This window comes from Gorilla gorilla, chromosome 5 (assembly GCF_029281585.2).
Source record: "Gorilla gorilla gorilla isolate KB3781 chromosome 5, NHGRI_mGorGor1-v2.1_pri, whole genome shotgun sequence".
NCBI classification, from domain to species: Eukaryota; Metazoa; Chordata; class Mammalia; order Primates; family Hominidae; genus Gorilla; species Gorilla gorilla.
Window position 1 is genome coordinate 136,306,205 of NC_073229.2, and position 26,131 is coordinate 136,332,335.

General features: G+C 39.5%; 2 protein-coding genes across 7 annotated transcripts in view; one reads left to right on the top strand and one right to left on the bottom strand.

Annotated features, from left to right (window-relative positions):
• The window catches only part of FAM229B (family with sequence similarity 229 member B), a 79,750-nt gene extending 63,838 nt beyond the window's left edge, over nt 1-15,912 (top strand). Inside the window, exons 6-14 of the transcript XR_010134340.1 lie at nt 4,144-4,289; nt 4,692-4,909; nt 7,290-7,336; nt 7,575-7,706; nt 8,372-8,413; nt 8,863-8,919; nt 13,208-13,327; nt 13,489-13,603; nt 15,621-15,912. The gene's annotated coding sequence lies outside the window, so the exon portion shown is untranslated. The remainder of the gene's footprint in view (nt 1-4,143; nt 4,290-4,691; nt 4,910-7,289; nt 7,337-7,574; nt 7,707-8,371; nt 8,414-8,862; nt 8,920-13,207; nt 13,328-13,488; nt 13,604-15,620) is intronic.
• Nucleotides 1-26,131, bottom strand: part of LAMA4 (laminin subunit alpha 4) — a 189,690-nt gene that overhangs the window by 41,463 nt on the left and 122,096 nt on the right. For all 6 annotated transcript variants that reach the window (XM_055391543.2, XM_055391544.2, XM_055391545.2 and 3 more), the window contains exons 11-16: nt 24,707-24,874; nt 22,005-22,198; nt 14,593-14,709; nt 8,122-8,270; nt 4,938-5,079; nt 4,226-4,322 (exon numbers count right to left, since the gene is read on the bottom strand). In XM_055391543.2, the coding sequence (XP_055247518.1) occupies nt 4,226-4,322; nt 4,938-5,079; nt 8,122-8,270; nt 14,593-14,709; nt 22,005-22,198; nt 24,707-24,874 (867 nt within the window). The remainder of the gene's footprint in view (nt 1-4,225; nt 4,323-4,937; nt 5,080-8,121; nt 8,271-14,592; nt 14,710-22,004; nt 22,199-24,706; nt 24,875-26,131) is intronic.

Sequence of the window (26,131 nt, forward strand, 5' to 3'; positions counted from 1 at the left end):
TGGAGAAGCAGCAGAAAGAAGTCCTAGTGGAGCCAAGATGCCTCGAAAAGGATTCCATTTCAACAAGGAAACTTCTCATTTGTACGATGCAGTCATCTGCAGTATTTGCAGTATTCTGAATACTCTGAACATAGATCAACAATTCTGGAAAGTAGCATTTAAAATTCGAGGTACAGAATTGCAGAACACTTGTAATACTGCTTGTGAGTGACTTAGGATGCCAACATGGTTAATTTCTTTGATTGAAACATATAGCCCTGCCGTGACTAATAACACCAAGCAGCACAATTGTTAAAGAGCTGAAAAGAAAAAAAATCTCTCTCTCTCTACATATATATGATAACGACTGGTTATAAAAATAATCCTTGTTTTCTTATTTGTTTCAATAAAATTTTAATTGCAATATAACATACATCTAGAAAAAGGCACCCTTTATAAATGCACAGCTTGACAAATGTTCACAAAATGAACACAAAACATAACCAGCATCCAAGTCAAGAAAACATAAACTTATTACCACCTTTGAAGCTCCCTAGAGCCCCTGTGATGACCCGAAGATAATCACTTTTTTGAATTCTATCTCCATCTGTTTGTGTCTGTTTTTAAACATTATTCAAGAGAGGATATGGTATTATAATCTTTTATATCTGTCTTAATTATTACTGTATAGAGCTATAATACACCTTGATAATGTAGTTTGTCTTCCAGCTTTGTTTTTATTCTTCAAGACAGTCTTGGCTATTCTTGGCTTTCCCCTCTCATTTCCATATAAATTCTAGAATATTCAGCTCAGGTACTTTAATTAATACTGAATTAAATCTGTAGATGAATTTGGGAGAATTGTCATTTTTACACACTTTAATCTTCTACTCAATGAATATGGTATTTATTTATCATTTATATATAAATTCTTGTTTAGATCTTCATTTATTTAGATCTTTATGCGTAGCAACCTTAGCTTCTTTTATCAGATTTATTCCTATGTATTTGATGCTATTGCAAACACTGTTATTTTTAAAAGTTAATTTCCCAATGTTGTATGTAAAATTAAACCGGATTTTTACACATTGAATTGGTAATGTAGGGTGTCCTTGTATTGTTTCTAATATTAGTGGAAAAGCATTCAATATTTCCATTTTAATTGCTGAATATTATTTTATTTTTCAGATTATGGAAGTTTCCTTCTATTCTCAGTTTGCCGAAAGTCTTTTTTAAAAGTCAAAAATCTTTTTTAAAAGTCAAGTTTGTTAAATAATTTTTCTGCATGTAGTGAGATGATCATATGAATTTCTCCTATATCCTATAAATGTGACAAATTACAATTGATTTTTTAAATGTTAAACTATTCTTGAAATCCTAAAATAAACTCAAACTGGTCATCATATATTGCACTTTATAGGTGTGCTAGATTTGATTTGCTAATATATTGATTAGAATTTTTGCATCTCTTTTCGTGAGAGAATTTGGCTTATAATTTTCCTTTTTAATTATATCCTTATGTGATTCAAGTAACCAAGTTTTGTTGGCTTTATAAAACAAGTTCCAGAGTGCTTTCTTGTTTTCTATTTTCTAGAAGAGCTCGTATAAAAGTGGTGTTATTTCTTCTTTAAATGTTTAAGAATTCACTGGGGCAGCCATCTGAGCCTTGAGATTTCTTTGTGGGTAGGGATCGATTAGTGGTTAAATTTATTATACATATGTATGTACATACAGTTCTATCAGATTTTGTATTTGCATCAGTTTTGAGAGTCTTTTGCTTATAAAATTGTTCTTGAAAGCATATTTGTGGCACAGTCACTAGACTGGTTATCTTTGAGCAAATCCCAACAGATCATGATGTAGTTACCTCATCATCTGAACTAAAGGATCAACTTTGCCAGTAACTCTTCGTTTCTGTTTGTGCTTTAATTCCAAAGCACTGAGAATTTTGTTTCTTAACAAACAGAAAAATAGTTTTATCACTTCTAATTACACTTTTCTCTTTCTCTCCAATGGGATTGTAAATATACACTCTCTGACGGCACCCCTTTGCTGTTCTATTAGGTAGTCTTGATGTGATTGGTTTAATGTTATCTTTCCCCCCCCAAATATGTGTATAATGGGTGATGGCGTCATGAAGTACAGTTAACCAAATACAAGCACTTCTTTCATATTTTCTGTGGGTAGTGTGAAGAATTTGCATTGCACCCTGCCTCCTTCCTCTTTTCTAATTCCAATTTCCAAACATTATAATACAAACAATGTTTTAGCTCTTATTTTGGGTCTCATGACTGCAAAAACAAAAAAAAATACTACCTGATATACTGAGAAAGAATATATTTAACTCTATATTTGGAGCTCTTGATAAAAAGAGGAGGAAGAAAATCTATTTTGGGCTTGATGTTTATAAGAAGAAATGTTTCCTAAGAAGTGTGTTCTATTTGGGATTTACTGACTTGCATAAATACTTTTCATTTTGCAAATGAGTTAAGTAGAAGATTCATTTAAATAGCAGCTTCCTGAGATTATATTGACTATCAACTATCTGATATATAATGAAAAGGAAATTTGGGAAATAAAGATTACTGATCATTGAAAAGAATTTGGAATGAAGAAAAGGTAATCTGAAATTATAATGTAATTCAGTAGATGACTATGGTTTAATTTGAAAACCTGAATGTACATCACAAATGTGTGTATTATCAAAGGAAGACAGTCCTATAAAGTTCTAAGCCACACAGCACTAACTCCCTGTTTTTGTTCCTTTTGCAAATAAATACAGAAAGGGATTTGGCCAAATGAGATCATGAAATAGGTGAACAGGTCTGCAAAATATTCAAATAGGCTAATGCAGAGAGATTTATCAGACATAAAATATGGAACTTTGAAGGGATGTGGGTAGGGGTCGATTAATGGTTAAATTTAAAATAGAAAAGTTGCTTTTATGAGGTTCAATAACTCAGTAATGACAAGACCGAGAGAATATATTACAAATTATCAAAAAGAATAAAATATTTAAGTCACTGTGTCATGAAGACTGACACATTTTGATCTTCACAAGAAACAAAAGCAATACATAGATATAGCAACATTTATTTTTAAATATTTTACTCTTAATATTCTAATTCTTCACTACTGATATTCTAATTATTTTCCATAGAGTATGTTCAGGATAGACTTACATAATAAATTAATTAGACATATAATAATTAGACTAGAGAAACAATGACACTTTTTATTGCCTTTGTTTGCCCAGAAAAATAAAATAACAGTTGTTTTATGGGAAATAAATAGTTAAGTATCTGTGTATGAAAAGCAAAGTGCATTTATCTTCTCTATGTAATGGCTCTTTGCAAAAGATAAAGAAAATGCATGGTTAAATGAGATTAATTACTTCAACAAAATTGGGTGAGGTTTTTAGTTTCAAACTTGGCCTTTGTTTTTAGGTGGCAGTTAGAAGTTCGCTAGATGATGAATTTCCAACCTCATTAGTCAATGTTCAAAAATCCTTAGGAATTAGTTCATTATCTCAGAGATGAATAATGTTTAGTGAATTTCTTAGTCCATTCAATTGTTTTTAAGAGTAACTCACAAGATTCAAAATTGTCTAATGCAATTTTGCTTTTATTTTTCCTTCCCTCCCTCACCCTTGGAGGTGCACACTTTAGCAGATGCAAACACTGGCCTTTGGAAATACTTCTTACCATATGCTTGTTAGGTCTGTCCTAAATACAGTAACCTACGTAGAACACAAACTACAAAAAAAAAAAAAAAAAGCAAATAACCAGATGGCTTTGTGGTACCCTGTCATCCTAATTGACTCACAGTGATGACTCGTTCCTTCATGGGAAACATTTTAAAAGGCCTTCGAAATTGCTCAAGAAAGAGGAAATTTTGTGCAATATAGTTTTAGTGTTAAGTGTATGTTAGGACATTTTCCCCTAAAAATTGGTATTTATGGTAAGTTTCTATTAATCAGCCTATTTGATTAACAGGAATAGCCACAGTATGTGAGATAGCTATGTGTTTCCATGTAGTTTACTACATAGCAGTTTGTTTTTTCAATCACAATTTAAAGTATCAAATCTTTGCTCTTTTGTAACTTGACTCTGAGCAGGAACTACTGATACGTTATGTAGTTATAATACTATTCTTTAATCCTAGATTTGGAAATCTCTGTCTACGTGTATGAAAGGAGGGAAGCAGCTATAAATTAGAAGGGAGATAGGAAAGTGAAGATATTTACTAGACTCTGCCTTTGCTTGCAGTTCTCTGGCTTGATTGAGGAGGTTCTCACTTTCATCTTTATGGTAAATGATTTGAGTATCAATCCCACTCACCGCCTACAAAGGAATTGAGAGAAGAGGGTAAAAATGACAGCAGAAGAAATCAGCTATTCATAGTTGAAGGATTTAAATGACACAGTTTATCTGCTAAACACCAAGCAAAATTCATTCAGCTTCATTTTCACAGCTTAAAATTAAGGTCAAATATGTGACCATGAGGAAGTAATGCCTTTGGCATTTTCAAGGTAATGTTTTTTTGGGAAAGATTCAGTGAACCTAGAACAAAGCCCTGGCCAAGGCCCCACTAAAGTGCTTGCCACATAGAAGCCATACAATCAATAATTTTGAGTTGAAAAAAATATAAATGAATGCATAAAGTATCTTCTCTATCAGCAGGAACTAATTTTAAATACATTTTTTTTTCAGGGACTTTGGCTAAAAAAAATAAACTGTCAAAGGAACTGGCATTTGCTGACTGGACTACAGCACATCTCGAAGAATCTGCAGACCGAAACCTTCAAGGCACTCATGAAATGGTCTTTCTTTAGTTCCCCTGCCCTTTCCACTCTTTCTGCCATTTGGATTTCACACTGGAAGTTCAAGAGATGACATCAGAAAACAGAAAAGCCAGTGGGAAAGGCAAGGTATAAAGAACTTTCAGGGAATACTCACATCATAAATTCGGTCAGTGGTGTTCAAAGCAAATTCTGCTGTTTCATTGGCTTCACTAACATAATTAACAATATTTTCATAGACATTTGATGCATCCAAAGCCTTCTGTACCAGCCCGTTCATATCTGAACTGTGCAACTTCCTGTTAATAAACAAACATTGTTATTTCTCCTTCTTACCTTCTTGGGGAATGGGGCCATGTTTAATGCTTGCTTTTTAAATACTTCTAGGATCACAGATGCTTCCCTCCTGTTATTCAAAATCACCTAGTGTGGCAAGGTTTTCTTGAGGGTCACACCTCCTCTGCATTCTTCTGTCTTTGCTGAACAGCATTTTGGTTCTCTGACAGCTGCCTGTCTGGCAGTAGCAGCAGGAAAAGGGAATGATGATTTAAAAACAGCCCTCTGCACTTCTTCTAGCAGGAGTTTGTTTATGTGATGGAGGTCAGGCAGAGGAATGAACCCATTATAATGACTACCTAGTGCTTATCCAAATCAGCACTGTTATTTCCTTTCTGCAGAGGAAGCCAAGGCTCTAGGAGAGTATGCAGAGCTTGGCCAAGGCACATATTTTCAAGGTTCGTTTCACTCCTGAGGCCTGGCTGCATCCTGGGCCTCAGGAGTGAGACAGCCCCAGCCCTTCCTCAGCACACAGCCCCACCTCAGCCCACCCTCACCCCTGCCCTTTCACACCATAGTCTCTGCCTTTGCCCCTCTCTGGCCTGTGTAAGGTTCATCCAACATTTACTGAGTACCCATCACACAGGGTACTTGCACACTTGCACACAGGGGCTAATAATGTGAGATATAACAGGAATAAAATATAGAAATGCTTGGTATACCATGCCTGGCATCTGCTAATCATCAGGGTTTATTATTATACCTACACCACTTCCTGAATTGGGATTTTAAAACTCTATGTGTACCCGCATAATTTATTTTATCGACAAATACTTCTACTGCCTCTGTAATATAAACTCTAACCTCCACTTCCGCAGTTCGTTTAAATCCTTTGTCTTAATTTTATTCAGTCTTAAATCCACCAATTCCTTATTTTTTTTTCTCAGTCCCAAACATCGATGATTAGTATCATCACCTCATTTGTCAGTAACTTCCAGAAGGTCCTCTGTGACCCAGTATATGACATTGCAGATCCCACACTGGCTCCTGTCTTCAAACTGCCTGACCTGTTGAGCTCGGTAATTGTTCCTCAATCTCCAGCATCCAGTTCCAGTCCCTGTGTGCTCCCTTAGAGGGACTTTCTCTATATTTCTTTGGCTACTTCCCTCTCTGTTAACCAAGTCTATAATCATTCTACCCCCTCTACAGAAGGGCTGACTCATCCATTAGGCACAGCGTTTTCATTTTTTTTTTCAATCAGAAGAAAAAAATGAGGATAACAATAATAATGGTATTAATCTTTGTACCAATGCAGACATGAAATAAAGGTTTTACTTTTTCTATGGAGAAAGGAACCGACCAAGGCAAAAGTGTCTAGGGCCTATAGAAGTCATGGGGCTCTGCTCTACAGAGGGGAGTCTAATCTAAATACTCACTACCTGTTCCTCCCCACAACCCCTTCTGAGAAAATGGCCTCAGATAGCAAAATCTGGGGAAGGCAGACCAGAAAACATTTTTTAAAAAAGGGACAAAAGAAACAAAATGTTACAAATATTTATTAATATTTTAAAATTTTGCTGGCGAGAGTGGTAAGATGTACCAAAGAGCATGAAACAAAGCCTTTATTACTTTGCTTTTAATTACCAGGCACAGAAGAAGTACTAACTCAGTATTCAAATTAAACATGTGCTATTGAAATGGAAGCTTCTTAATGAATTTTGTTTATCTTTGTTCGAGCATAGCACGTAAATCATTGTGTACACCAGACAGATGTGGAAGGATATTCACCTTTTGAATGAAGATGTCTCTAAGTTGAAATGCTTTCATGAATATATAGTCAGAAATATTCTAAATGCAAAAGGACTTGAGGGTGATTGATATTTTGGATCATGTTTCATGTAAAGCATGTAGTAACTGTCTTAGAATCATGCTGGAACACTGTTGCAGAGTGGCATTATACACAGAAGTTATATTTTGGAATCCCAATGAATGGGATGTATGTACAAAATGACAAAAGAATAATGAAGAGAGCCATAAGATGGATCTCAAAAACAACATTCTGCTAATATAGTATATTATCAAAATAGTGCTTTTTCTAAGCTCCATTTTATTGCCTTCATCAAAAGCTCATTTTTCTAGGGCCATGATACCGAGCGGGATATGGCACTGTCTCACCAACTGACACACCAAGATTTTATATGACCTCTCTCTTTCTTTTTTTCTCTCTTCGTAGGAGATTTGGAAGAGTGTTTGAAAATTTTGGCAATCAAGAATAAGAAGGTGATTTATATTTTGAACAGAAGTTAATATTGGTTCTTATTTTATTAATGACCTTTACTGGTCCTTTTTTCCTAGTCTTTCTCTATAATGATCTCATTATTTGCCTATTATTTCAGGGTCATGAATTCAATTCTGATCTTTCAGTACTTTTCAGTTAACATTAATTGAGTGTCCAAGAGGTGTGTGATTCTATTCTAGGTGCTGGGAGGAAAATTGCCAATTGATTTTCTCTTAACAGGTGTTGAAATCAAATAGTTCCTGCTGGGCACTGTGGAGTATTTATCAGAAGTCAGTTATATTGCCAATTCCCGACCAGCTTTACTTAAGACACTTGGGTGTGGAAAGATAATGCTGTCTATGAAATAAATAGGTAATGTTAGAATTAGACCTTCTAAAGGGATCTGATTTATTTGATAATGTTTTATACAGCATTTATGCCCCTAACCAAAACGTCTTTGGTCATCCTACTAAAAACTGTGGAACAGACACCCCCCTCTTCCCGGAACACAGGCCTTTAATATGACAGATTTTTTTTTAAATAAAAAAGACCAGCTCCCCCAAACAATTGCAATGAACAATGATGGACTCTCAGATGGACCAACCAACCAACCAACCAACCAACCAACCAACCAACCAACCAACCAACCAACATATCAACACATAAGCATACCCAACCTTAATCAACCTGGTAAAATTGTATCCCAGTAGTTCTGACATATGGAATTGAATAGTAATATTTTATTCACCCCATGTAGATATTTGCATTTCTAAAACCAGGATATTACCTGCTCAATTCATTAGCTTCTTGTTGAAGGTCCTGTGCATGGTCAATAGCTTCTTGGACTAAATCATGGCTGAGGTTACTTAGGTTAGATAGTTTTACTTGTAGTTCACTTTTGGCTCCATCTATTTCTGCATAAATCCCTGATGCATTCTAAAGAAAAAAAAATTTTAATAAATACATTGAATTTACAAGAACTTAAAACATTTTTCCTAGGCACTAAAAGATAATCTCTGTTCTTTCTTATTATGAAGGTCGGTAAATTTCAGTGCAGGACCACATAAGTCTAAAATACTGTAAGTATATGTCTATTTATCCCGCATTGCCAGCTCTTTCTTCTGTATTGATTGCTTCCCTAGCTAGCATTCACAACCCAGAAATGCTCTACCATTTCAGACCTAAAAGCTAAACTAAACTAAAACCTTCAATTATCCACACATGTCCCTAATGTTACTACAATACTTTTCTGCTCTCTTCATAGCAACATATTTCAAAAAATGGAAGTTGTTTATATATGTTGTCTCTATTTTCCCTCACTTTATATTTCCTATTTTGACCTAGTCCTGTCTGATTTCTACTCCATTACTCTACCAAAAGAGAAGTTAACTTAATTACATCTAAGTTACTAAATCTAATGGACGTCATTCAGTTTTCATCTGACCTTTCAGTTACCTTTCAGGTGACTGACTGCTTCCTGAAAATCACCTTGTAACACAGGCTCTCTTGGTTTTTCATCCAACCACAGACCTACAATTTTGCTTAAAGATCGTGCAACTGTGTAGACGGATGTTCCTGCAAACCAGTGAGTTTCAGCCTTGGCTGGCCCCTCAATGCTGCAAAGAGATTTGTTCTCCTAGTCACCCAAATAGTGATTCTAAACACTGTCATGATTCCTAAGCCAACACTTCCTTCACCCACCCCCATCTGATTGTAAACAGATCACTTTATTTTCTTTTTTATTTGGAGGTCATAAACTGCTAGTGGGGGACACTTCTTCCACACTTCTGATGTCTCCTCTATATGCAGGGAGCACAGTGAGTGAAACTCCAGACCTCTCTACCCCTTTCCTCACTCTACTCCTATGAGAGGGGAGTGGTTGATTTTGTGGGTAAATTTGGGAAGAATCTCTATAGGCTCTGCTCAACTCCACCCTTCTTCGTCCTGGGAGCAAGCTGCCAGCAGAAAGTCTGAGTTTTCCTGTGTTCCTCCATGTTAAAACTATTCTGGGCAGAACCCCCATCTAAGCCTTACGGTGTTGCCTGTCTGGGTGGGCACAGCTGCCTAATACTGGGACTGAATGTCAGCTACCCCACTTGGCTAAGAGACCTAAAGCCATGCCTGCTGCTTAGCTGCTTCAGAAATAAGGCAACCTCCTTGGTCTCTGTATTTACTATTTATTTATGTTTCCACCTGTTTAGAACTTGGGTTCTGGAAAGGGGCACTATTTATTGGTTAACTCCCTCAGAGACTCCAAAACCAATGAACAGGTATTTCCCCAGCTTTTTCAACCAGCCCCCAGCCCTTCCCCGCAAACTCCATAGATGTATTTATAGCTACACCTACACAAAAATTTCTCCCCAATTTTAAGAGGAAAAGTGTTCATTTTCTGTATAAAGCATGCTGCCACATTGTCTTGGTAACCCCGTTATTCATTCTTGCTTTCTAGCTACTGACTCTTCTCAGACATAAACATGCTCAAGTATCTCCCATCAAAAAACAAAACAAACAAACAAACAAACAAAAAACCTTATTCGTTCACTTTAGGCTCCCTTCTAGCTTTTTCTCTTGCTTTGACACAGTGCACTTTACAGAAATGTTTCTTGCCAAGATCACCAACACCTGGCCCCAAATCGCCAGATCCACTTGACATTTTCCCATCGTTATTTACTGGACCCATCTGTGGTTTGCTACAGTGTTGGTCGCTGTCTTTGCTTAAAACTCTTTTCTTTTCCTAGCTTCTGTGACTATGCTATCTCCTGGGTCTCCTCTTTCCCTGACCAGGAAAGAGACCGTGAAACTTGGCGTTTGACTCCCAGCCCTTTCCTCTCCCCTGAGTGATCTCACTTCTTTCTCTGAGGGCAGTCTTTGAGTATTCTAATCCATTCTCCACTATCTTGCAGGAAAGGTAATCTTCCTGTTAAGAAAATCTGACCATGTTATTTCCCTTCTCAGAATCAGCCAGTTGCTTTGCAGGAATGAGTCCAATTTCTAAGCATGACATCATCAGCTGACCGCTCTTCTCTCACCAATTTCATCAATTCTCATGACCCCCAACCTGCTATATCCCATGGTCTAATCTTGACCAACTGGTTGTTGTTTTAATGCTCCACAATTTTTTCTGGTCTCTTATCTCTGCATATATTTTCCCTTTCTGGAATAATTTTCCTTTATTTTCTGTCTTATCTACCTGGAAAGCTCTACTCCTCCTTTCAAATTCAGCTCAAATATCATTTCTTTTTTGAGGCCATCCCTAACCTCCTCAGGATGAGTTAAGTGTTGCCATGTGTTTTTATTATTCATTCATGTGTCAAATGATTGTAATAATTTTAAGTGATTATTTAACTCATCACATCATACAATCCTAGGAGGCAGGAACTGAGTTTAACTTATTTTTGTAATCCCAGAATGCAGCACAAAGGGTTTGTAGTACAAAGGGTTTACTTTTATGGAGGCAGTATTAAACCTCTAGCCATTTTGGTTGGTCATCTGGGGAACAATACTTTGAAAAAAATGTTTTTAATTGTATAAGTGGAAAATAGACCATGGACACATCACTTTTACTCATTCGTTCCATCAACAAATATTCCCTGTGTGCTCATTACGGACCAGGAGCTCTTTTAGGAGGTAGAATACCTTTGAACACAGTCTCCACTTTCAAGGAATTTACAGTTTAGTGGGAGAGATACAGATAACAAACGAGTGATCAAACAAGCAAACAAGCTAATTTCAGGGAGTAAAAGACATTTTGAATAACATATGACAGGTGGGGTGGGATGAGGAGTGAGTGGGGTAAGGGGTTCGTTTGGATGTCAGGGTCATAAGGACACCAGCCATTTGAAGATCTGAGGGCAGCAGGTGCAGAAATCCTGAGGCAGGAAATAAGTATGGTATATTTGAAAAACAGAGAGGAGTTTGATGGGCTGGAGTGCAGTGAGTGAGAAGAGAGTTGGGTATGTGGTCAGAAAAGTGGGTCTGAGCTGGGTCATATAGGGTCTCATGGGCCATGACAAAATGAGCTTGTTTCTTACTTTAAGTGCCACTGATGAGTGTCTATAGTAGAAATAATGTTGGTTATGTTTTTAAAGGGTTGTTCTGCTGCTGCATAAAGAGTATGTCTTGAAGGACAAGAGTGGAGACAGTTGGATCAGCTAGGAGGCTCTGGTGGCAATTAAAACTGTAGATGAGGTGACTTGGACCAAAAAGCAGCAGTAGAGACAAGGAAAGTGGTCAGAAATCAAGATTCAAGGCCTGGTGTGGTGGCTCACGCCTGTAATCCCAGCACTCTGGGATGCCAAGGCAGGTGGATCATCTGAGGTCAGGAGTTCGAGACCAGCCTGGCCAACATGGTGAAAATCCATCTCTACTAAAAATACAAAAAATTAGCCGGGCATGGTGGTGGATGCCTGTAATCCCAGCTACTTGGGAGGCTGAGGCAGGAGAATTGCTTGAACCCAGGAGGCAGAGGTTGCAGTGAGCCGAGATCACTCCATTGCACTCCAGCCTGGGCAACAAGGATGAAGCCACGTCTCAAAAAAAAAAAATAAATAAATGAATAAAATAAAATAAAAAGAAAGAAAGAAATCAAGATTCATTTTAGAGATAAGGAGAAAGGAGAAAGCAGTAGTGACTCTGGAGTTTTGATTTGAGCAATTGGGTTGTGCCATTTATTGAGATGGGGAAGACTGGGGAAGGAGTGGGTTTTATTTAAGACACGTCAAGTTTGATATGTCTATTATTAATACATCGTAGATGAGACTGTGACTTTATTACAATCGTACTGAGTTCTGACTTGAAAATGTCAAGTAAGCACTCGGATATAGGAGTTTGGAACTCCGTGGAGGTGTCATAGCTGGAGGTATAATTGTGTATTCATCGGTGTGTAATTGTTCTTTAAAGCCAAGGGAGTCAATGAGATCAGCTAGGGAGAGAGTATAGGTAGAAAAGAAGGCCTAGGACCAAGCACTGAGCCATTCATTATCCAGAGCAGAGATCAACACGGCCCAGTGTCAAGTGCAGCTCAAATCTTTTTTTTTTTTTTTTGAGACAGGGTCTCACCTTGTCACCCAGGCTGGAGTGCAGAGGCACCATCACGGCTCACTGCAGCCTGCACTTCCCGGGCTCAAGTGATCCTCCCATCTCAGCCTCCTGAGCAGCTGGGACTGTAGGCATGCACCACCACGCCTAGCTATTTTAAAAAAAAAATTTCTTTTTTTGTAGAGAGGGGGTCTCACTATGTTGCCCAGGCTGGTCTTGAACTCCTGGGTTCAAGCATTTTCCCCCACCTTGGCCTCCCAGAGTGCTGGGATTAGAGGCGTGAGCCACTTGCACCAAACCAAAGCCTGTTGAGCTGAGAATATATCTTACATATTTAAGCGGTTGTAAAAAAAAATTAAAAACAAACAAAAACCAGAAAAAATAAGAGACAGTGGTTGTACGTGGCCTGCAGAGCCTAAAATATTGACCACTTAGAGGGTGTGCAGAGGCGAGGCTAGCAAAGGGGGCTGGGAAGAAACCGCTAGCCAGAGTAGAGGCCGTGAGCGGTACCAGAGCAGCCAGGACAAGGGCGCCACCTGGTGTTTAGAGGAGGGAGGGCTGAGAAAGCCCGGGAGAGACAGGCGATCCCGGTTTTGGCTACAGGCGGGTCGCTGGTGACCTGGACAGGAACAGTCTCAGTGAAGGGGATGGAACCCCCTTCAGAAACGGCCGAGTATAGGGGACAGTGGGAGTCTGGGAGGTAGGAACAGCAATGATAAGTCACTCGAGACATTTTGCTGTGAAGCTGAGCAGAATGGTAGGGCAGAAGTTAGAGGGGATGCAAGCTTTATAAAAGATTTTTTTACAGGGCTTTTTTTCTTTTTGATATTTAAAAGATAGGAGATAGTACAGCACGTTTGTATGCTGATGGTAATGATTAAGTAAAGAATGAGAACGGGATGATTCAGAAGAAAGGGCATAACTTGAGGAGTGAAACCCTGCAACCTGTTTTCAAGGTGAGGAAGGATGGGGTTCGGAGCACAGGGAGGGGTCGGGCAGGAGAAGGAATGCTTACAACGGAGGGGAGGCAGAGATGTGGGCGCAGATGCAGGCGGGCCGGCGGATCTGGGGAGGAAGGATGAAGGGAGTTCTCTTCTCTTTGTTTCTAATTTTTCAGAAAGCAGGAAGCCAAGTCACCAGGCAGAACTGATAGCATGGGAAGTGGGTTCCCACCAGTCGCATGCAGCTGCTCTGGTATGGCCATGGTGCTGGGGATGAGTCAGAAATCTCAGGTAGGTACAACAGAGTAGTTAAAGGTATTTTGAAAGAATGATTATATTTGATAATTTGAGCTGCTTAAGGAGGGAAGAAAGGACATGAGAGGGGTAGGGTAAAAAAGGCAGGGAGGTCTCCATGTGGCCAGAGAATTACTGGAGTGGGCATTCTAGAGTAAGTGAGATAGGAGATGGTGCTCTGGGAGGGAGGTACTTGAAACTAGGGTTTGGGAGGAGGTACTGTTACTGAGGACAAGATCTGGGTATGGCCATAGGTGGGAAAACAGAGGTGGACTGGAGGATAAGCTTGTTGGAAAGGGCAAGTTCAAGGAGCTGGAGGTCAGAGAGTCGGTGACTTCATCCATATGGATTTTGCTGTCACCAAGGAGAGTGATGGGAGTCAGTTTGGAGAGAAAGACAGTTTGGTGCTGAAATAGTCAAAGGACAATCAAATGACCTTAAAGTGATATCTTTCGAAAGGTTAATAAAAATGAACTAAGAGTAATTTCATGATAGTTCGGTTCACTGCATTTTATTGGAAATTTTCTACTTTTACAAAATGTGACTTTTATTGATTTTGAATGCCAGATTTATCAAACACAACTTTATGAGTGAAGAGTGAGTAGGATGGATCGAGAGCAGCATTTTCAATAGAACTCTCTGCAAGAAGTTCCACTGTATTCAGTGGCACAATGCCTGTTTCTGCACAATGCTTGTGCCACTGAATATAGTAGCTGCTAGCTATGTGGCTGCTGAGGACTTGAAAAGTGGCTAATGTGACTGAAGAATTAAAATTTTAATTTTATTTAATTTTAAGTAATTTAAATTTAAGTAGTCATATGTGGCTGGTGGCCATCGTACAGTGCAAGAAACTAAAACATTCAGTCATCTGATCTTTATAATGCCTGCTCACTGGTTAGATATGAATTTATTATTATTCTGTGACACTGAGCTGCTGTTGTAACCTGCCGGAAATACAAACCTGAACAAGTCACGTGCGTCCTTACCTTTATTATGTCATCAAGTTCTGAAAGAGTTAGACGAGGTGTTGTGAGAGAGTCCGCAGATGTGCTCAGAGACATGTTCACCACTTCCATTTGTTCCCTCACTCTTTCCTGTTGTTTCTGCAGGAAGGAAGAGTAAGGGAGAGTGAAGTGAATATGTCTTTAGGGAAAGCGTTGGGGACAGCAGTAAATGTCAACTTGCTCTCTTTGGACTCAGACAAATCTGGGTTCATATCCCAGCTCCATCCTTGCTGTGTGCCTTTGGGGAATGCTACCTGTTTGATGCTTCTTTCTCATTTATAACACGGAGATAACAACAGTAAGAATCTTGGGAGATTAGATGCACGGAGGATTATTATAACACTGTCATTTCAAAGAGAGCTAGCGCCTTAGAAAGGGCATTTGTCTCTTTTTCCCAGAATATAAAAGAGGACTATGGAGAAAGGATTGAACACAGGCTCTATATTTGCAGTGACTGGAATATGAATTAATTCAAAAAGTATTTATTATGTGCCAGCCTTGGGCCTGACACAAACAGCCCATTTGGACAGGAACAGAGAATATACAAAAATAATCTTAATTAATGTCCTTTTAAAAATTAAAAATGGCCCTACTATTAAAGCATCAAATTTTAATCTTGCTTCATACCTCTCAGAGCTCTTTATTGTAAATGCTCAGATGTTTTGAGAAGGGAAAGTAAATACTAATACATGTCTTGATGAGTACTTTAATTTCTACCTTCACTTTTAAGTTCTAGAGGCAGGGACATTGTGATTCTGAAGAAATATTATGGGGCTTCCAATGAGTTTAGAGTTTGAAAGAAACATAGAAACTTTAGGAGGGAAAAGTAAAAGACTCATTTTACAATTTGAGTGAAAAATGAGTTGAAGTTACCTTAGAAATAGTAACAAGTCAGAGTTGAAATATACATTATAGTGTAATCTAGAATATCATAGAAATAATTATAGAAGCCTAGATAGAGAAGGAAATACTTTAAAACTTTTTAAGTTCATCTTAATGTCCTTTCTTAGTCCCTGCAGTCTTTCCTGACTTGGAGAAAAGGAAGAATGGAACCCATCTTCTCCAGATTTGTTGTTATGGGGTAGGTGTAGGTCTAGAGACAGAAAAGAATCACATTTGAACATCCTCTCAATGCAAGAACATTTTTAAAGAATCAATTTCCCCTGAATATCCATCAAGCCTAATACAGTGTGACTATCTGAGATCAATTATTCTTATCTTTACAAAGACTGGGAGTTATACAGCAAAAGCAATACTGTAAAATATTGTATTAAAGTATGTAAAAGAAGGGAGTTGAAAAAAGGTTGGTATTATTTACCTCTCACAGAACTGTTTTCCTTTTACAGTGTTCTTTACCCCTTCTGTAAGTTCTCTCTGGGTGACTGCGGGAGAACACTGCTAACACCCTGAAGTCAGAGACAAACTTCAAAGCTGTGTGCTAATAGCACTGTATATAAGCTTATTTGCAGTAGATGAAAAACAATATGCTTCAACTTAATGAGTTTCTCCCACTTACCATATATAGCATTAGACAGAAATGAATAAAATTAGCTTTGAAACAAATAAAGATATTTCCACAGAAAAGTGGTCAACTTGAACAAAGTAAAATGTTGAAAACTGATAATTATGAAAACGACACAATTGTCACTCTTCAGCATGCTTCATTGTGCATATTACATATGCAAAAAAATAGAAAAAGTTCCATGGTCAAAAACAACAACAACAACAACAACAAAAACAACAAAAAACAGTCCTGGGAAGGTAAAGCTTGGGTATATAATAATCCCTAAACAGTGCTTTTGAAGGAGTATTTTACTTACTTTTAAACTATACAATCTCATGTTCATCTGATAAGATTTTAATCATTCTGTTACCCTTTGGAGATAGAGGTAAGATGACAAAATAATGTAATTGCTAGTTGTATGGCTACTGTTGGTACATGTCAAAATGATTAAGCTCTGTGGGTACTTTTTTGGTTTTGTATGATAACTGAAATTTGGGGATTATTCTTTTCTAGCCCATGCTGTAGGTGTAATAGTGAAATGTAAAATTAAAACAATTAAATTTGGGCCGGGTGTGGTGGCACATGCCTGTAATCCCAGCTACTTGGGAGGCTGAGGCAACAGAATTGCTTGAACCCGGGAGGTGGAGGTTGTGGTGAGCTAAGATTGTGCCACTGTACTCCAGCCTGGGTGACAGAGTAAGACTGTGTCTCAAAACAACAACAACAAACCCACTTAAGTTTGTTTTCTAAAACACAGAGTCAAATTCCAGTAAGGTCAGATCCATTCAAATCTATTTGTCGTAGGAAAGACTATAAATAAAACATTGGATTTTAAATTTTGTTGGAAGGAATTAAAATTTCATGATATTTTGCAAAAGTATGCAAAAGAGTGGTGAAAGTAGTGTTTAGTAATTTAGAAGTCCAAGTTAATATGAAATAAATAAGAGTATTTGTGATCATGAAGAACCAGTGTACATAAATCAAATCTGTATTACCTGACAGTGCTCCAAGCATTTGTCCACCCATCTGTTCATCAACAGATGTAACAAATGCAAGTTATGGTGTTTGGTGCTAGGAAGATACAATTTGCACAAGGCCGGAGTGCTGCCTTTGGATGCTCACGGTCTAATGGGGTTAGACTAGATGCATACCATCACACACACACACACACACACACACACGAGTTATGCATTCAGCAATCAAGAGTGACTCCACCAGGTGCGGTGGCTCACGCCTGTAATCCCAGCACTTTGGGAGGCCGAGGCGGGCAGATCACAAGGTCAGGAGATGGAGACCATCCTGGCTAACACGGTGAAACCCCATCTCTACTAAAAATACAAAAAATTAGCCGGGTGTGGTGGCGGGTGCCTGTAGTCCCAGCTACTCGGGAGGCCGAGACAGGAGAATGGCGTGAACCCGGGAGGCAGAGCTTGCAGTGAGCTGAGATCGCGCCACTGCACTCCAGCCTGGGCAACAGAGCGAGACTCCGCCTCAAAAAAAAAAAAAGGAGTGACTCCTAGACAGGAACATAGAAGAATATATGCTTAGTGTGATGAAGCCTGGTGATCATTCCAGTGATACAACCAACGGCTGCACCAGTAGAGAGGAAGGAAGGACTCCTTCTGGCAGCTAGTGTTCTTTTTTTTTTTTTTTGAGGTGGAGTTTCACTCTTGTCACTCAGGCTAGAGTGCAATGGCGCAATCTTAGCTCACTGCAACCGCTGCCTCCCGGATTCAAGCAATTCTCCTGTCTCAGCCTCCCAAGTAGCTGGTATTACAGGTGCCCACCACCATGCCCAGCTAATTTTTGTATTTTTAGTAGAGACAGGGTTTCACCATGTTGACTGGGCTGATCTTGAACTCCTGACCTCAGGTGATACACCTGCCTTGGCCTCCCAAAGTGCAGGGATTACAGGCATGAGCCACCGAGCCAGCGTTCTTAACCCAGGGTTAAGGTGGACTACCTGAACTTGCCTGTCAATCTTATACATGCGAACAAGTGCACATTTTTCTCATGGCAGGGATATGTATGTGTGTGTGTGTGCATGTGTGTCTGTGTGTGTGTCTGTGTGCCTGCATATTCCATAGTTTTCACTGAATTCTCAAAAGGATATGAGACTGCAGGAACCACTGGACTCGAAGGAGTAGGCGAGGCACTCTACGGAGGGAGACACTTAACCTGGCTTAAAGGCTAGACAGAAGTACTCATGGATGAGAGAGATGCGCAAAGGACACACCATGAGCAAAGGCAATAAGAAGAAAATGTGCATGGTCTCCAGTGGCTAAGAGGCAGAGTTTGTAGGAAAGTCAAGAAATTCACTGCAACAGTAGGTGGACTCAGACCATGGGTGGCTGAAGAATTTACCTTTCTTAAGTAGGAAGCCATTGAAGGCATTTGATGAAGGTTGGTTACATAGTTTCTATACATTTAGAGATACCTTGAAATCGAATCTGGCAGTAATCTCAAGGGGAGAGAAGCTGGGACCCTAGGCAGGGGGCAGACCTAAATATCCACAAGTGAGACACAAAGGAATGGAGAAATCACTGGAGAACCCAGAGCAGGAGGGGCTGACATAGACCCTGGGGACTTGGAGGGGAGAGGAGAACCCTGGACAAGAATGAGAAAGAATGAGAAAATAGGAAAGGAAATTGGAGGAAAAAAGGTGTTGGTTTTCAGCAGGTAATAGCAAGGCTAATCCACGTGGCTATTCCTGCAGACAGACACAAATATGAAAGTTGTGCTGTGGGGCTCAGTTTTGAATAAGGATGCAGACCCACAAATAAATCACTTTTAAGGACTGAAGCAGTGAGATTGGGTGAAGTCACTGAGGGAAGAGATGGGGGCAAAAGGGGTGCAACTGTGACTAATGCCAGATCCAAAGGTCAGGAAGAGGAAGGAGAACCGAGGTGGAGCAGGGCTTTCAAATTCCTCAACGCTATGCTGTTCCCTTCCTGAAATCTTGCTCATGCTGTTCATTTGTACGCAGTAGAAGGGTTTCTTTGGTAAAGTTAAAATGAGCACTACCATCTGTCTGAATCAAAAATGCCAAATTTTGGGTAGCCATATGCATGAAGTTTAAAAAAATCTGTATAAGTTTATTTAAAAGCTATTCTGGCATTCATTCACTTTTAGAACTGAAGTCTCTTCATATAGGCAACACTGTCCTCTTGCTTGTTACATTTACAAAGTCCACTGTGTTCTGCACACACCCTGACATTTACCAACCACCAGCAAATCGGCTGGTTTGTGCCTATGCAGATACTTTGGTTCTCAGTTCATTGACTGTGTGCTCCCCTTCCTGATTATAAAATTTACAAAGGACTTTTGGAGGTAAGATCTATTCCTAAAAATAAATCAGAAGAGAATGGAACATGTTAACACACAACATATGTGTTCTCTAGCACAAGGCTATGTAGAAGACAAAGCACTTGGCTGAGATCGAGAACTCACAATCTAAAATGAGAACCAAATACAGTTTATCACTGTCGGTAGTACTAATAATAGCTCTTGCTTTTTTCTCAGCAATAAACATTACTCCCTGTGGCTAAGGGCACAGCTGTGGTCTGGCTGGGGTCTCCTGCAGGCCATTGCTTGCCCTCGTCCTACCAGGACTGGTCTGGGTTGGCAGGTCCACTTCTCATTTCAGGGCTTGAAGTACTGAACATAGTTCTAGGTCTTCACTGGTGAACCCTGGGAATTGTTGCATGAGGTTGCAGTGTTGTTTCTCTCTTACTTAAATGCTCTTAATCTTCTTTGGGAGTAGAATAGTGTTATCCTGCAGGCTAGGGGTATGGGCTTAAATCTTTCAGGATAAGAATCACTTATTACTTAGCACTGAAAATGCATCTTCAATAAACTTGGGCACAATCTGACAAAACTACAGGATCCCCAAATTGGAAAGTCCTTAAGGTTTTCATTACATCACCACAGTTTTTACTGAGTTGTTACTTTGTGTCAGGCATTGTGCTAAATGCTCCATGATTCAAAGACAAAGAAGACAGATTCCCTTACTTTTTGGAGCCCTGAGTTCAGTGGGGAAGACAGATTCATTAGCAGATGATCACAGTTCAGAAACAGAGCTGTGCAAGACATGTTACAGGATTGGAGTATAGGGTAGGGCTCCTGGAGGAAGTAATGCCTGAGGTAAGACTTGAAAGATGAGTGAGGTTAGCCAGATGAGTAGAAAAGAAAAAGCGGTCTCCGTTCCAGGCAGGTGAGATTACTGGTTGTGTGATATTGCCTGAACCTAATGTGTGAGGCAGAGGACAGTAAGAGGGGAGGCTGAGGAGGCTGGTAGAGTCAGATCAGAGGGAGTCCTGAATGCCACATGAAAGAGCGTAGGCTGTCCACAGGATAGTGTCTTTCAGAGGTTAACAGAGAATTATACGTTGCAACCTGGTACACATATATAAGGCAGAACCGTGATGAAACCACACCTTACTATATATGTGTACTTTGATATTTTCTATTCCCTTGATTTCATTTCCTTTTATCTGTCTCTCTCTTTTTTTTTTTTAAAACTACTGGTTACAACCCATGAAACTTATTTTCTAACCCGCGAAATGGCTCACAAGTTGCAGCGTCAAAAGCACTGTTATAGGTGATGAGGAGAAATGAGGATTGATAAGCACACACAGTTGCAGTCAGACAGTGACTAAGGTGAGCTGCTCTGGCAGGGTGGAGAGGATGGCTTGGAAGGACGCAAGAATGGAGGAGAGAGAAGGGGAGACTGTTTTGGTTGAGAAACAATGAAAGCCAGAACTAGAGAAGTTGTAGAGGAATGGAAAAGAAGGAAGAGAGCTAAAACATGTCAGATAGTAAACCTGGGAGGAACCTGTGGTTGACTGGATGTGGAGGAGGGAAAGGGGGACACTTCAAGGGTAAGGCGAGTCCCAGCGACTATCTTAAAACAGTATTTTGTGTTATACTTTTATTGTATAAGATAATCATGCATTCATTTAGCAAAAAAAAAATGTTATCCCAACCGTATTATTCTAAAAAATATTGGCTAGGGGTTTGCTCCCACTAGAAAATAGTGGTGATGAGTGTAATTAACTTTTATGGAAGAAATTTTACAAGAATTCTTAGTGAGGGGTAATGATGGCTGAAAATCAGTCCAGAGAGCCTAGTTTAAGTGGCTTTTGCCAGCCACAATAGTACATAACTGAATTCGTGAATTTGCTCATAATTGGTTTCTATTTGTTCACAGTATTCTTTTCTCCCTAATCTTTTAAAATATGTTTGAACATGCATGTGTCATCCTATCAAAAGATGGCCCCTCTTGATGCTGGCGGCTGTGAATACATGCATTGCTTGAAGCGGACACATGACCACTACCAGTTCTCAGCTCTGTAGGTGTGGGCATGCACAAATTCTGGCCCCATGAGATGACCATCTTTGCAAGCTATGATCACATCTGGGAATCCTCCTCACCTTCCTCTTTGCATTTGCATGGCCTTGGCAATTAGTCTTCTTATCCCTGCAGCTGCTGACGAGCCAGACTGTGAGATTTGCTTATCGTGCCTTTCCAAAGATTATGCATACCCAGAACACATGGTTTTGAGATGCTTTGGCCTTCTAGTGCTCTCAGTATAAAAAAAGCTATGCATTGCTTACCCACTTGCAAGAACAACAGATCCATACACATGGACACAAGCATCAGAACTACTGCGTTCTTATCAAAGCAAGAACTAGACAATTATCCTAGTTTCAACTTGATTTTAGGAACACACAAGTTAGTAATTTATAGCAGCAAAAAACACACCAATATTTTAAAATATAAGTATTTAACTATACCAATATTTTAAAAAAATTTATATCAACAGCCCCTTCTTGGTGTACCATCACACTGCTGACGCTGAAATGCATTGATGGTGAGTGTTCGCTGTACCTCATGGTCCCGCTGCCTGGCTGCTGTGGCCCTGTTCGTGTCTTCGGCATCCCTGACATGGTTAAGGGCCTGGTCAAGTGCTTCCTGGAGATCTGACAACTTAGCGTTGTAGTCATCCAGCTGCTCCAGGACGACAGGAAACAGAGTGCGGGTCTCATTGTGCAGCCGCTGCCAGCTCTCAGCCTGGCTCAGTACTGGGAAGAAATGGAGATAAAGGCTCAGTGTGGCTTTCTCCTGTTCGCTTCCATTCCTCCCAGCATTTTGCAAAGTTGCAAAATTCTCAGGCCATGCCTTCTTTAGCAATGGAGATTGAAGCTATTGTTCACAAAATTAGCTCCACCTTTTAGATTTGAAGTAAAAAATGCTACTTTTTAGGGTTTGGGAGTCCCTGGATAACTGTCAGTTGAAAGAAGGGTTTGATTAGTTTTCCCACAGAGGTTGTGCTTTTTGTGAAAACCATGTCATTATACTATGCTTATTATTATCCAGATTATTAATAATTTTACTGTGTAAAGGGGACTTGGGTATAGTATGGTTTTTACTATTAAAAATAACCAAACTTATCTTGTCGGTAATAAGGCAAAATGATGTTCATAACCACTCATTTTCTGTAGTTTCTCTAGGCAACTGTTTTTAGTTAGCTCCACTGGGTCAAATCCAAACCATGATTTTGGTGGAAAAAAGATTAAATGGCAATGACATGATATTCTTAAACTTTGCATGTGTCTTTTATTCTCTGCTCAAAGGCACATGTGTTGAATATGCTGAATATGTTAATTTCTGTGTTCTTCAGGGAATATTAGCTTGTCTTGTTGAGATTTTCTTCCATCACTGTAAGCAGAACACAAAAGTTCCTGGCTGAGTATAGAAAGTGTTGGAAGATGCATTCTAGGTGGAAGGAGGCCGAGTGGGAGACGTGATTGGTCTCACTTCTCCAGGGAAGTCTTGTTAAATTCCACAGGAGGTGACAAGCTTGGAAACATCTGGCATTGACTGACATCTGAGCTCTAGCCTTTCTGAGTCTGACTCAGAACTGGGGCCTGAGATTCTTCTTTGGTTCTTACTGTTTCTAAGACTTTACATATTTGCCACCATAATAAACCTGTATGTCAGTAATGTCTTTCTACAGTATCCACAATAATTGTTAGCAGAAGTTGATAGTGACAGTTGTAGGAAAACGACCTACTGCCCTTTATCCCTTTTTGTGTCATTAGTCCCTTTGTAATCTAATGAAGCCTTCAGACTGCTTCTTAGAGTGTGTTCTAAAATGCATACAATAAAATATATAGAAATTAAAAGGAGACTAATATATTTAAAAACCAAATGCAATATAATAATGTATATGCTTCTTTACTAATCCCTTAACTAACAAGATCTAAAGGTGGATCTAATAGTTACCATAATTTTGAGTTATTGGTGAATTTAAATAGTGTCATGAGATATCAGCAGCAGCTAAAATATAATATGCAAATCTGTGATTTCTTCCATTGATTATGTAGATTAAACCAATTGTTTGCAGCTCTTCCAATCAAGAGTGGAGTCTATCTCTCTACTCCTTGAGTCTGGGCTGGTCTTGATCAGTAAAATGGATATGACATTGCTGAGCTCCAAGCCTAGGCTTAAGAGACCGTGTGCTTTTCATTCTTGCTCTCTTAAAGCTGCCGTTATGTGAACAACCTGGACTAGCCTTGTTGAGTTAAGACCCCACATGGAGGGAGAGGCCCAGCCTTCCCAGCCAGCCCCAGACATCTGAGTGAGCTCAACCAATACGTGTCACATGGAGCAGAGATGAGCTGTCCAGGTTGAATCCAGCCTGAATTGCCAACCCATGAAAGCATGAGCAATAAATGGTTATTGTTTTAAATGAATACATTTGGGGTGGTTTTTGTTTTGTTTTGTTTGGGGACAGAGTCTCACTCTGTCACCAGGCTGGAGTGCAGTGTGCAATCTCGGCTCACTGCAACCTCCGCCTCCCGGGTTCAAGCGATTCTCCTGCCTCAGCCTCCCTAGTAGCTGGGACTACAGGCACGTGCCACCACGCCGAGCTATTTTTTGTATTTTTAGTAGAGATGGGGTTTCACCACACTGGCCAGGCTGGTTTCGAACTCCTGACCTTGTGATCCACCCACCTTGGCCTCCCAAAGTGCTGGGATTACAGGCATGAGCCACCACGCCCGGCCTGGGCCTTGTTATAATAGTAATTGATAACCGATACAGTGATCAAGTGATAGATTCAATAATACTACTGTGGTTTGGTGCCTACACTCATTGCTGAAGGAAATGTTAAATTTCCACTGGAGGCTAAAAGATATTAAAGTCATTCATGGTCTTCACAACATGAATGTTTCTGGGCTTGTAGCATTCCTGCCTTCTCAATAAAATTTCTTTAAATGTAGTTCTGGGAATTGGTTTCCTTTAGCCTTCCTTCTACTGTTTTATACGTTTTTCACCAACTGCTATAGATTCCTTGTGGCATCTCAGCTGTTTCTCAGGGGCTCAGAATTGGGCCTGAATCTAAAAATCTTGGTTATAAAGTCAAGTTGTCCTGAATGATTCCCTGTGGCCACATGTAGATTCTAAATAGTTCTGAACACTGGAAATTGGTTGCTTTGATTATATGTTGCCCTAGGTTTAATGTCTGCTATTGGACCCACAAAGAGGGCAAACATGTGCTGGGTCAGCTATGAGAGGAATACACCTACGTTCGTAAGCCTCATCTGCCTCCTCATCCACGAGCTCCCGTTGGGTGAAAAATGGTTGACGGCTTCTAATCTCTTCAAGCATCTTCTGGGCCAACACCAGCTTCTCAGAGATTTCCTTGGGGCTAAGTTCATGCTCTTCCCCATAATAGAGCATCTTGTTGTTGATCTCTGAAAGAAAGAACATGGTGAAACAAGGCAGCAGGGAAAGATGACCAGGCACTAGAAATGCAAGGGAGCAAGGGCTGTGGGCAAAGGGCAGGGCTGATCCTGAAATGGAAAGAGAGACTCATTCAAAATCAGCATGCTAGTGTTCATGCTGTGAATCCCAGCGAGCATGGAAGCTCATCATCTATTCCACGAAGGAGAAAGACACGAGGAAACCACTCTTCTCTGCTTCCCATGCGGGGTCTTCAGAATGGGAACTGGCTAATGCAAAGCCTGCTCTGCTCTCATCCTCATCTGGTTTCCACAGTGATTTGAGAATGCTAATAGTTAGCGTTAAATATTGTAACTTGATATTCAAGGCATCCAAATTACAGTCTTTGATCAGCCTTTTATATAACGTACTTAACTTAGAGAAAATGCTCAGAGATCACTCCTGTCATGGGTGAGATGATTAATGTGTGGAGTTATTAATTGTATTTTAGACAAAGATTTGATCAAAGCTTTAAGCCAAAATAAGAGCATATTGATAGCTGTCCAAATGAGTCTTTCAAATTATTTCACAGGCTAAATACAAAATGAGAGTTTGTTATAATATGATGTGAGCTTTTGCTCATTAATAGTTATTTTTTGGCAGTTGCTGTCTGCCTTCTAGAGCGTGACTACTCTAGGTCATTTTCACCCCACTTCCATAAGTCAGGTGGAGAATTTTAGAACTGGAGGGACCACTGAGGCTCAAAGGGATTAGGTGACCTGTCTAAATATTAGCAGACTGAAATACTTCTTTGAATCCCTCATTCCTACTACATATGATGAGAAGGAAGGTATGTAATTGTCACCTTGTTCTACTGCAGCTCCAAAAGGAAGCATTTTATCTTGCTGGCATAAATGAAATTGCGTGTCTGTGGTTTACTATGATCTATGTGGTTGACCAGACAAGATGGGTAAACAAACATTGGTGTCACATAAATCATACCAGGATAAGGGGTTGTATTTTATGTGGATAATAGCTTGAAGGTCACCAGCGGTTATTTTAGAGATGGTTGGGAATAAGGAATGACATATAATTGGTGTCTTACAGCATTCCAGAATTATATAAAGGGATTAAACATCCACTCCTCAAGTAAAGTCTAAAATATTAACCTGTGAAATAAACTAAATGTAAATCTTTTTTCCTCAGCTCTAGCACTTGTGATGCTGAATTCCTTGGCATTTTGGTGCAAGTCTTATATTTATAATTTTGGCCTGTTTTAGTTTAGCTAC